Source organism: Vanellus vanellus (assembly GCF_965231255.1).
Source record: "Vanellus vanellus genome assembly, chromosome: 14".
Lineage (NCBI taxonomy): Eukaryota > Metazoa > Chordata > Aves > Charadriiformes > Charadriidae > Vanellus > Vanellus vanellus.
In genome coordinates, this window is record NC_138919.1 from 8,627,319 (window position 1) to 8,640,521 (window position 13,203).

The window sequence follows — 13,203 nt, forward strand, 5'->3', positions numbered from 1 at the left end:
TATTCTTCTCTGCATGCTCACACTAACTTTTTTAAATTAGTAAAATTATTCTCAATTTATAGTCTATAAATAAGACCAGACATGTGATACTGTAAATTATTTATTCAGTGTCATTATATTCATGACACTTGGTATAACAAATCAAGTCCTATGACAACATTCTGCTGCTTTATCTAGGCCTCATCTGGAATAAGTCCATGAAAATCTATAATTAAACTAACATAGATCAGTAGTAACTTAAAAAGATTTAGTCATAGTAAAATGAGTTTAGCTGCATAGCATTTGGTCCATGATCTTGGCTTCAAAAATGCATACTTCAAATTTGGCAGAGAAAAGGAAGCAGGAGAGAGCAGAAATCCCCCTCCTGCACACACACTCCCCATCCGCAGTTCTCACGTTTATATGCAAATGTTCTTTTATTTCTGCAGATGAAAACACTTCTGCAGTCAGGCTGCAAAATCACCAGAAAATGTGTTTAAGTTACAAAATGGAAATTTCTTCTGACATCGTTATTACAGTAGACACTACTCAAGCTGATGTAGTATCATAAGATTCCATTTGAAGAGGAGACAATGTAGGCACACTGCGTACTCACCATACTTATCATCTAGAAAGAGCTGAGCATCCTCAGGCTCATTCATGACCCATCCTGCAGAGATCAAATACAGTACTGAAAACAGAATTTTCTAGAAGAGAGTTCCCCCTCCCCCCAGAAAAAAAGAGCTGTGAAATTACAGAGATTTAGGTAAATCTAGATCTTAGAATCCACATCTCTGCCAGGTCTGATTCAGTTTTTCAGATGTGCATACCTTAAGAAAATTGGTTGCCTTTAGCAACACATCCAGGTTAAGACAAAGGCGTGCTGATCACAAGCTCACGTCCCCGTGCTAGAGAACCACAGTATGCTGTCTTGCCAAAACAGGAATGTTCTCTCTACTCTTTTTGGCTCGATCTTGATGGTATTTCACTTGCAAAATGCATCCTGAGTTTAGCTGAAGTCATGCAGCAGTCATATATTCTGGTATATGACTGCCCAGCCCTATTAAGCAGATGAGAAGAAAATGGAATAGATCAAAAATCTCTTTGGATCATTCAGCCAATTGCTCTTTATTAGCACGAGTGGTTCCAGCATTAGACCACGATCACCTGTTCCTACTGATGATGTTAGGATATTTAGGTAAGCTGCACCTGAGAGTCAAAAATACACTTTAGTATTTACTTGCTTAATGCACCAAACGCTACCTCATAAAGAGGGGAATTGACAAAAACGACTTAATAAAAAAACCTTCATCTAGCGCTTTCCATCTAATGATCATCAAGCAGTTTACAAGCAGGAATGAAACGGTTTTCGTTTGTGGATAATATCCCCATTTTACAGATGGAAAAATAATCCAGCCATTGGAACACGTTTTAGTTGGTGACAGGAACCTTATCTAGTGCTTCGCTATAGATTTAATGAAATGAATAAAGAGGCACTTGGAACTGTGCACATCACTCAGGGCCGAGTAACGGGGCCCTGCCTGTTTGAATGGAAAAGCACCGCTGTGTTCTCCTTTCTGTATTGTTAGGCCAAAAAGGGAATCCAGGCCAGAAAAGATTAAGAAAACACTGCCTTGCAATGCTTTTCAGTATTTATGTATTTCAGTTATTAGCGAACTGTGTAGCCTGGTGCTGAGAGCAACGGAAGCCGCATGGGCCATGGTAGGTGCCCACCAGGCTACCTGCAGGCGTGGGCAAGGCAGGGCCAGGCCCGAGGGCAGGCGCTGGGGGCACACAGACACCGGGCCTTTGCTTTCTTCAGGTAACTTTTTTTTTTTTCTCTTTTTCAAAGAGCAGTTGGTGGTGATGTTTAATCCTGTGAGTGCAACTAACGCCGAGGTGAAATCTGACCTCGAGAACATGACCCGCAGTACAGATGAAGACCACCAACGCTTTTAGAGGTCATCAGTTTACTTCAGTTCACAGGTTAGGAAATAGTTAAAAATGAAGGAAATATATTCCTTTTTTATTATTATTCATTTAAAATCCAGCGCCCGGTCCCCCTCCCGGGGGCTGTGCTCTCACCGCACGCCGGCCAGCCCGCCTGCGGCCGCCATCTCGCCGCGCCGGCCCCCGCCGCCTCCCCAACATGGCGGCGTCGGGGAGCCACCCCGCAGCGCACCACACACCCCCGCCCGGGGCCGTGCCCCCGCCTCTCCCCGGGGAGCCTCTCCCTCCCTAGCTGTCCGACCGCGCTGCCGCTAGCCGCCTTGCTCAGGGCCGCTGCCGAGCCTCCGGCGGGGCTTCTCCCGCCCGCGCCCAGGCGCCGCCCCCGGCGGAGGTGGTGCCGCCCCCTCGCCGGCCCGGGGCCGGGCGGCGGCTCTCGGCAGCGGCCACACGGCGGGCGGGAGCTATGGCGGCGGAGGGGGACGCGTTTCTGAGAGCCCGGGGCAGGACCCTGACCGCCTTCCGCCAAGGTACGCGCCGCGGGGCCTGCGCCGCGGCGGGAGCGCCTGGCGGAACCTCGGCATCGGGCTGCGGGTTCCGGCGGGCTCTCTTCCCCGCCGCGCAGCCGGGCGGGAGGGGCGTGCGGAGGGGAGGCCCGGGGCTTTCCCCGGCGGCAGCGGGAGGAGCGCTTACGGCCGGGGAGGGGGAGACGTAGGGCAGGCGCTCGGCGGGACTGGGACGGGGCCCTGGGCCGTCCGCTGGCGCCAGGAAGCCCGTGATAGGGAGCCCCCTGCTCGGGGGAGCCGGCGGCGCTCGACGTGCAGCTGCCGGGCGCTCGGCTGAACGCGGTGCTGTGGCAGCTCGCTGCCCTCCTGCTGCTGTGCCGGGGCGCGTCTGGAGCCTCCGAAGTTTGTTACCGCGGTCGCTGGGGAGCAGCGGCGCGTTGAAGCGTTTGCCCCCGCGGCCCTGCCCGCCGCCTGTCCGCAGCGCGGGTGGCTCCGGCGCCCGTGGAGAAGAGGCCAGCGGTGTCCAACACCAGATTCGCGTTAAAATGCTTATCAGTGCAGCTAGACCTGATCTCTGTAGCTTGTGAAACTGTTAGTGCCAGCACTATGCTATTATGTGTTTGTACCTACCGGGGTGACCTAACAGGTTACAGGTAGCTCACTGTTTATGTTACTTAAAAGAAAGCCAGGTGTACCATAAGGGATACAACAAGGTAAAATCCCAGTTTCTTCAAGGTGCTTCAGCCTCTCGGGGTGGAGGTCAACAGCTAGGTCCTCCCCTGGCGCTTCCACTCTGTGCAGAGGCAGCACTGTTAACCCCCTCGGCTGGTAGTGCCCAGGTGACCTCCATTGGAGATGTGCTTCTAGACTTACCTCCTCCCAGGTGAACGAGGTAACGAGGCTGCTGCCACGCCTAAGATGGCAGCCACCTGCTGACTGCTGGTTCTTGTCTTGTGGCTGCACCAACAGAAGAGTACGTTGAATATCTGTGTGTATGTCACCTGTTTGTAAAATTCTCCCAAGGGTGGAGGTTCTGCAGTATGCCTAGGTTTTTCAGGTACATAACTAGCTCTGTGTTAAAAAATCTTTTTCTATTGCCACATATGGAAGGTATTTTATTTCCTTGTATTTGTTTATAAATTACAAATGGTGTTAGTTTGGTGAGGTGGGCAATGCTATTCAATCCCAACAATTTTCTGGTATTTTCTTGAGTTTCATTGGAAATATTTGGCTTTGCTTGTTGCCAAATAAAGAAAAATCACCAACTCTGAGCATGTGAAGTATATGTATACAGTCATTCTGGCAACCTATTAATTGCAGATGGTGTGGTAGGTTTGGAACAGAATGCCTAGCATTTGTGGAGGGGACAGATGGCAGACAAGCCATCTAGTTATATCAACCGTATAGTGAAATTGTAACAAAAGGAGTGTTCAACAGCAGTGTAAAAAAATTCTGAACAAAAGCTTTAAGTACTTCTTGAAAATTGCCTTAAACATGGAAGAAAAAAATGTGATTTTGGGTATCTGTTTTCCAGGTGTCTGTCTTTCTCCTGAAGTGTTCTTGTTTTGTATTCTTTAAATATTAATTGAGACGTGTCTTACCGACTGGTTGTTTTTAATCTTTTTCAGGACTCTTTAGGCTATTGTAGCCCAGCTACCATCTTCGGGTACAATGTTTCTTTGTCAATAATTTACTTGGCTCTTTCTTAAGAGGCTAAAGTTCAACACAGTCTTTTAATAACTAAATGATTGGGAAAAAAACAGAACCAAGGGCTGATAAAACTGAAGCAAAGTTTCTTGCAATTTAAGATGAAAATCAGTTTTCTCTGTTTTGTTGTTTTCCTCAGTCTTTAGGTTTCACTCCTTCTGTTAAACTGGTAGCTACACAAAACGCTACCAGTACTATGGCTTGGCACACTGCTCTCTTTTAAAATTTGAGAGTCACCATTGAGAGCTTAATTTCCTTTTATTCTTACTACCCTTTCTGCAAAATCACTCTTCCAAACCCTGTCCCCTAATAGTAATTTGTTCAGTCTGCTTTCACATGATGTAGAGGTTCTACTTGTAACCTGCTCTAATCTACTCTTGATATGTGACACATGTGAAGCAGAAGCTCAAGGTTAGGGCTCTAAATTATCCATGTAGTTGATGGAGCGTAGAAGCAAACAGTGCATAAATACCCTCCTTTGTTGGCAAGAGACCTCTGTATGCTTTGGATTTACTTTTAATAAATTATTTGTCTTTTCTACCTGTGTGAAATTATGCTTCAGTTGTCTGCTACTTTTATTAGTATTTTAGTGAAGAAACAGGACCATATGTTTGGGTAAATTCTGTCTTCACTACTTCTTCCAAAAAGTCGTGTGTGTATGCTTTTTGTTGTTGTTGTTGTTTTTTTTGGTTTGGGTGGTGTTTTTTGTCCCAGGTATGCCAATAGCATGCTGTGCAAGGCATTTCTGTGAAAGTACGTACAGCACTAAACAAGTGATAGTACTTTCTGCTTAAATGGTTGATAAGTGTCTCTGTTTTGAACCTGTTGTTTGCTAGATTTAGCTAATGGTTCCAAAGCCTTTATCTGGAAGGGGTGGATAACCAGCCTTGCATACTCATGTCCACAGTTCCACATGTGATTTTATGGTCCTTGGTCATGCCTCCCTCAGCAATCTTTCGCAAACTGTTTCAGTTTATTCAGTTGCTTCTCATATTTTTAATTTTGCTCTGTTCTCTGTTCCTTTCTCTGCTTTTTTGCCATTACTGAATGTTACAGTGATTTTCTTTGTAGCGCTTGCTAGAACTATCATTGTTTTTATGAAGCTGCTGGTGTTTCTCCTGTGCATGCTATCCTGCACTTTTCTGCGTCCCTTTCTTGAACACTCACGGTGTAGTGAAGTCTGTCCCCAGTTCTTCACAACTAGGGCTTGTTTTCATACTGCGGAATGGCTTAGTTTTAGCAAATTTCACTTCCTGGCTATTCAGTTTGCTGTTACAGATTGTTTTGAATATGTTGAGCAGTATAGGTTCCAGTACAGATTCAGGTGGGATCTGTGTGTCTTGTCCATTGCTTCTTTTTCTTACCATTTTTCTTTATGCATGTAAGGACTTACTTTCATATTTCAACCAAAGACTTTTCGTACCTTAAGAGTCTTTGGTGAGTAACTGTCAGATACCCCTTGGAGACAGTATCAAGTGGTTTTCCTGTTTCCCTGTAAAAGCTGTTGATTACTCTTTCTGAAGAATGAGTAAATGCAGTAGTTATCTTCTTTGTTGCAGTTTCCATTAAGTTGCCTGTACAGATGCCAGTTTTGCAGTCAGTAGTTACCAGATTGCTCAGGGAACCTACTTAAATGTGGGTGTGATGCTGGCCATCTTCCTGCTCCTCTGGTGCAAAGGCAGTAACTCCCCAGGGGTTAGCTGTTTTTACTTTAGAGTTCTTGCGTGGATGCCACCTAATCTGAGTGGTTTGTTATTGTTCATGTCTATTTATTGAATCATCTACTGGTATTTTGATTTGAGACAGATCTGATGCACTGTTTGTAAGGAAGAATTCTGGCATTAGGTCTTCACAAGTTCCTTCACAATAAACATGGATAGAAAAATTTACATTGTTTTTCTGCTCTGCCTTTATCTTCGGGTGCATCTTGCATGTCTGGAACATGTGTTAGCCTTGGTGATTGTCTGGCAGGCTACCTGCTCCTAGTGCCTCTAAAAAGGGCTTTATTAGTTTTTGGATTTGTGCTATTTCCAATTGTTCTTCACTTTTTTTTAGCTTGACTTCTTGGACTTTTGTACCTACCCTTCCAGTGTGTAAAATCTTTCCTGTTTTCTTTATTTGGATGCTTTAGCTTCCTGAAGGATGCTGTCCTGTTCTTACTAGCATCCTTATGGCTGCTGCTGATGTTGTTTTGTCAGTCTGGATTCTTTTTGGTCTTTCTGAAGTTCTTAGTAAAAGCTGTGCATATGGTCTGAGCCTCTGGGACAGTGTCTTTGCATGGTTTCCATGCTGCCTTCCAGGATTTTTGCACTTTTTAAAAGCATCGTAATTATATATAATTCGCCTTCCTCTGAAATTATGATTTCTTATTTTTTCTTGCTTTCACATGAGTGTTGGATCTTGGCACATTATGATTACTGCTCTAGAGCTCTTCAACAGTAATATTTTTGAGCACTGATCAGAACTGCTTCCCAGCTAGCATATTCCATTCCCAATACTGTCTCCAACTTTCATATGAATTAGGCAAATTTTTACGTGGGTTTTGAGCAACTTTCTGTGACTTCACCTTGTCATTATGCAAGCCACCCCCCTTCACACCTACAGTCTTGGGCTGTAAAGTTTCTGTAATGAGTTTACATGTTAAATTTGGGGGTGGGCATAAACGCATGACTACAGTTTAGCATTCTGTAGCCCTCAGTACAAATAAACTGCATCTGAGGGGGCATTTCCTACCTTGATAGTTATCTAAGAAGTTTAAAAGTACATCTTTTAAAATAGTAGCACTGCCTAATTTGTTTGAGAAACTATATTCTGTCAGTGTTTCTACCAACATTATCTCTGTAGTTTAGGCTCACTGTACATCATTTCTACAATAATTACTCTTTTAAAGGTTTTTATTTTCTCTCTGAAAAATGTATTTTGATACCTGTTTTGACGTGTTTGGTTTTTTTTTTTCCCCCTGACGAATAAAATTGCTTTTTCCATAATGGGTTGCCGTGGTCATTCAGCAGAACCCTCAACAGTAATATCTTCGGTAGTCTCTCAGTTACACATGGAAAATACAGTTGAAAGGAGTGCATATTTCATTAGATTGAGATCTTTACTATTTGGATATACAGCCAATAACAATGGTGGTTTTGAAGCCATAGTTATTGATAATGTTTTGATGTTAAACAAGGAATTATTAAGGATTTAGTGCAAGTCCTTTATTGTTTTTCAAGCTATTTCAGGATTGAGAGGAATGAAGACAAATTCCTTTAAAGGTAAACTGCAAAACAATTGCAAGGAAGAAGTTTTTGCCTTTTGTATTGTTTATGATGTATTAATACTGCCTTCATTTTAAAAGATTCCATTTTCCATCCTGCCTAAAGTTTCTTTAGAAAACCAAGGTTGTGGGGTTTGTCCAGTTTTACCTAGAAAGAGTCACAGGCACACTTTCTAGGCAGAGACAGCTCAGGGCAGGGGACCATGTACCTATTTCTGCTATTTTGTGATCTTTCAGATAAGTGAAATTAATTCCCCTGGCAAACCCAACACGAGAATGAGGGCATTTTTTGTATTTATTACTGCTCATGGTATACTGAGCAAGCACTAGGCATGTGTCCACGTCCATTCTCCTCTGCTGCAATAGTGTCTATTGAGAGACTATGGGCTGGAGGAACTTCATATAACTAATTTGTTTCTGTGAAATGCCATAGAGTGTAGAGGAAGAAGAAAACCAATGTACTGTTGAAAACAACCAATGTACTTTTAAAAAAATCCCACCGGGGAAATACTGGAAATCCAACCAGTACTCTATGGCTGTCAGAGGCCAGCTTGCAGTGGTTTGTATGAGCAATCTCTATATATGTGTGTTTGTGGTCCTTGCAGAGGGGAGAAGAAAAGGGAGGAGAAATTAGGAAAAGCAAAAAGGGAAGAAATAAAGGCATTGTCCTCTAGAAATGGTGAAGTTTGGCTTAAATCCCACCTAGGTCCTTGAAGTGTCTTTTTGTGCATGAGCACAATACATGGCTTAGGTTCTCTCTTGTGAATTGCTGCTGAGGACTTTGGCCCTTCACAGAATTAATCTTTAGATAAAATTAGAAGCTGGCACCATTTTTCATCCTATGCTACTAAAAATGTATTGCATTGATCCTCTCTCTGTACCTTGGCATGCATGGGAACAGAAAAAGAGTGGGAAGCTATTGAAACTGAGGCATAACAATGTGTTCTGAAGTTGGACTTCCTCCGTGGCGATCAGCTGTGCTTCTCTTAAGGAGGCCTGGGAACAAAATGGATTTGGAATAGCAGTTTTGTGTGGCTCAGTGTGTAAGAGCAGCTCCAGACATCATTTGTCCTTCAGAAATGGAAACCGCATGTACATCAGTTATCTGAAATGTGCTGACTTTTGACTGGCCTTTGAATTTTCTTGTTGCTGTGGTAAATTCAGAAAGTTGCTAACAGCCTCTATGCTCATAGGGATGAAGAGCCAATGCGCAGGCATTCTCAGCTCCGTTCAATTTTGCGATGCAAGGGAGAAAGCACAAAAAATTGTTCATTAATTGAATCCTAACATTCTGTTGCTTTACCTACCGTACACTTTGTCTAATACAACTACATAGTGCATCTAAAGGCTTGAAAATTTAAACTCCTAGCAAGAAGGATGCCTTTAATGGCATTCCGATAAAAGTTGTTGCTTGCTATGTTTGAAGAGAAGAAAGCAGCTGTACGCGTTATTTAATTGAAACCTTATGGAGTAACATCTAGGACCTGGATCACGGCTAGATGATCACTGCAAAAACAGCTGTTCCCCCTCCCACCACTTGTGCCCGATGCTGTTTGTTACTAACCCTCTGCCAGACTTTAGCATTCCCCTAGCATAGCAACAGAATGATTTGTCTGAACACTCTTCTTGTGATTCAGTGCAAAGTCCAAAAAAATGGTTCAAACAATCTTTTGTGATGCCTGACTTACTGCTTAAGCAGACGAGTTTCATTTGCGTGGCCTGCAGTGCCTGTTCTGCTTGAGGGTGCTTACAAGCAGCTGGTAAGGGAGAGAAGTAGAGTACAGAAGTTTTGTTAATAATTATCTGAACACAGTCCATTGATAAATCCTTTAATTGTTAGCCAAAAGACTTCTGGATCCATCTATGGTAGTGGAAGATGTTTTTACATTCTGTTTCTCATTGCTACCCTCTTACCATATTGGTCTGTTGAAAGAGCACTCACGCAGGCTTGCTCCTGGAGTTTTAGGCAAAATTAGCCAAATTGCACTAGTTGCAACATTTTAAACTTTAGCTGGACTGTTGTTATGCCTTGCACAGATAAGGAAAAACTGGTGTGAACTCGTCTGCAGACAGGCCAGTGAGACCAATTAAGAATTATTTCCTGGATAAGCTGAATTCCGAACAGCTTTAAGAGCTGATGCGGGTACAAGTTTGCACCGGTGGTGTTGTACCAATACAGCTCTCTTAAAGATATTCTGCTTTTATTTATAGTACTTTATAGTAATTGAAGCATGTCTCTGATAAACAAAGACTTAAGTTGTAAGTTTAGACTGAGTGTCCATATATTATTTTGTTTCATGGGGAACAAAATCAGTAAGAAGTAAACTAAATCAGTAAGTACCGCCTGATAAATAAAAAAACAAATTCCATTAGCTTAAGTACTACGATTATTTTTTAAAATAGGGTTTCTAGATGGAGTGATCAAATAACAAGACAAAGGCAGAAAATATTTATTCAACCTTACTGTTATTTTTTGTAACTATTTGATAAATTACCAAATACCACAAAAATAGCTGTTGACTAATTATTGATTATTTGACTAAGACCAGTTAATTAAACTAACATTTTAAGTAAATGTTATTTATGTAGCCCCGATTCCTGGATCTTTTCTGTTGTTCCTGCTTCACTTCCTTCATTTTATCTTTCTTTCCTACAGGGGAATGTGGCCTATACCTCTGCATCATTTTCAGTTCCTTTCTCTTTCCACCTCCTATCTCTTTCCTCTTCTCCCCACTCTTCTTCACCTCCACCCCTGCATCTTCTGTTTCTCCTTTCTTCTGCCACTTCTTGATTCTGTCTGTGCACTGAACTTCTCTTTGCAAATTCATTTTATCAGTGTCTCTCTCTCTCTGCCTCACGTGACCATCACTCACCCACTCAAACAAGAGCATCTGTGCACAGTCTTGGAAACATTCAGGTGCTTAACCCTAGAGAGCTACTGTATTGGCATGAATATAAGGCAGGAAGAAAAAATATCCATGAAGCATATATTAAATAGCCCCTGGTTTGGCCTTGCAACTTGTCTTGCATCAGCTCTGCATGCTCCCTGACAGTGCACTGTCTGCTTGCCACGCTTCTCACTGTTGGGGCATTGTATGTGAAGCTCCTCATTACCTGGGACCTGGCCCAGTCCTGCTGCCTGTGCCAGCCAGCCTGCCTGACAGCTACCTGGCCTGCTGCAGGTGCTCCAGCTGCCTCTGGCCACCAGACACCATCCCTGGGGCTCTGGAGAGGGAAACACAATATGTCCATAATTGAAATACAGGCTTTTAAAACAAAGACTAGCTGTCTTCTCTAAGTATTTCCTGTAAAAATAAATAAATCTCTCTGTATTTTGCTTAGGCTACTATGGTAAAAATTACTGGCTTCAGATTAATCGATACAAACCAAGTAGATTTTTCTCAGCGTTGGCTATCAATACTGTCTGCAGAAGTGGTGTAAAAGGGACAGGTGTTGAAAATCCTGCCACGTTGTTCAAAGATCTGAGCTTTTTCCCCATTTAATGAGTTTGAGGACTGTGCCACTACTCCCAAACAAGTTCCTGTTGCAGAGTTTCCCTTTTTTCAGCTTTATTTTGCATAGGTCATAAAGGATTTCTAATGCAAGCTTCCTTAACTGTTTTTGTTCTTGTTAACTGTTTGCTTTTCACTTATAAAAACTATAATATATAGTTTTATATATAGGACAAGGGGTAATGGATTCAAGCTGGAACACAAGAGGTTCCACTTAAATTTGAGAAGAAACTTCTTCTCAGTGAGGGTGACAGAGCACTGGAACAGGCTGCCCAGGGAGGTTGTGGAGTCTCCTTCTCTGGAGACATTCAAAACTCGCCCAGACGCCTTCCTGTGCAACCTCATCTAGGTGTTCCTGCTCTGACAGGGGGATTGGACTAGATGATCTTTTGAGGTCCCTTCCAATCCCTAGCATACTGTGATACTGTGATAAGTTGATTTCTCTGCACAAACTATGCCTTTGATGCAGCATGTAAGCTGTTTTTTATGGCGGTCATGTTTTGCCATGCAAGACATAAAAGAAAAACCTTAATTACTTTGTGTCATTCAGCTGGTTCCATAGACTTCTATTGCAAACTTGTGGATAGAAGGATCATTTCACTTCTTTGACTAAGTTATGTAATTGGAAAAGTCAATTTCATTTCAGAATTAAAAGTTAATGAATGGCTAAAAGTTTCTGTCTGTAAATAAAAATCATATATTTTATCTGGGGAAGGACTTTTTACTAGGGCATGTAGCGATAGGATGAGGGGGAATGGCTTTAAACTGGAAGAGGGCAGGTTCAGATTAAACATTAGGAAGAAGTTTTTCACTCTGAGGGTGGTGAGGCACTGGAACAGGTTGCCCAGAGAGGTTGTTGAGGCCCCATCCCTGGAGGTGTTCAAGGCCAGGCTGGACATGGCCTTGGGCAACCTGTTCTAGTGGGAGGTGTCCCTGCCTATGGCCGGGGGGTTGGAACTCGATGATCTTCAAGGTCCTTTCCAACCTAAACCATTCTATGATTTAGAACAAGGTGATGCTGGTATGAATTAATAGATTATAAATAATTTTGTTTAGAAATTAAATGTTACTTAAACTAAAATGTAGAAGCTTGCATTTAGCAAAATGATCTGATGCCATAGCAACAGATGACAATTGCAAGCAGATTTCGGGAGTTGCCCACATTCCTTCTCCCCCACCCCAGCCTATCTATATCCATGGTGCAAGAGATGAATTCTGACCTCTGTTTTCTAATCTTCCTTGAAAGAACCATACTCCCCTTCTTGCAAACTAGGAAGCTCCTGTTCTTGATTACATAAAAGAAAACCAAAAGTAAACCCATGTGGTTGATATGCTGCTTGCTTATGTACTGTTATTGGAAGATTAGTTTTGCCTCAAACTGTACTTCACATCAGACTGACATAATATGGGAGTATATTTCTGGATTATATTTTAATTTGAAATAATTTGCTGTATCATTTTTTTTTAGATTCAAATATAGATTGATGTAGGCAGTGAGTTTTTAACAGTTTAAATGCTGTTAAACCCAATAACACTAAATGGATTAAGCCAAATACAGCTGTCAAACTGAAATATTCAGGTTGTGAATGAATGCATTTAGACAGCTGGAGAAACCAGAGTGTACTTGTGTTTATACTTTAATTCCAACTTGAAAGACAAGTCTAGGAAACGGATACTCATTTTTGTTTTTAATTTATAGCCAACTATTGCTTTATTTGCCCAATGTTGAGATTTTTTTTCTTAATGTGCTTGTAGTCTTACATATCATGCTTCTTTTGTGGTACTTGTTATAGTATCAGAGAAACAAGTATATAAGAAAATTGTAGCAGTATCAATTCTGTTGTACCTTCTGTCAGCACTGACTCTACCAATGGAAGTTTTTTTTTCTCAGTTCTTACCTTTTTATCATAGGTCTTGGGAGCAATTTTGACAGTTCTAAGTTAGGATTTTCATTGTTGCTGCTAACTGATGTTGCTGGATTTCTTGTTTGTTCCTGTTGAGTAGCTTCAGTTCTAACTCCAAAGAATGTGCTATGTTCAACTTCTTTCTGAAAGTATAAGAACAAAAAGCATTTAACTCCTTAATAATTTAAGGACAAGCCTACTGGAACCATAAAATCTGAAATGTGTTGTGTATGTTGATTAAAGAAGCAATAATTGGAGTCTTTAAAGAATTGACTGAAATCTAATGTTATACACTTGTGCTGTGTCGTAGTCTTGTAATTTCCAGCACTATTTGCTGAATTCTTCACATACTTTTCCTCTAATCAGTCTCTAGTTACCATGTG

General features: G+C 42.1%; 1 protein-coding gene across 1 annotated transcript in view; it reads left to right on the forward strand.

Moving 5' to 3' along the window:
- Positions 1–2,383: 2,383 nt before the first annotated feature.
- CPPED1 (calcineurin like phosphoesterase domain containing 1) overlaps positions 2,384–13,203 on the forward strand; it is a 49,598-nt gene continuing 38,778 nt past the window's right edge. Inside the window, exon 1 of the mRNA XM_082490484.1 lies at positions 2,384–2,456. Coding sequence (XP_082346610.1) covers positions 2,393–2,456 — 64 coding nt within the window. The 5' untranslated portion in view covers positions 2,384–2,392. The remainder of the gene's footprint in view (positions 2,457–13,203) is intronic.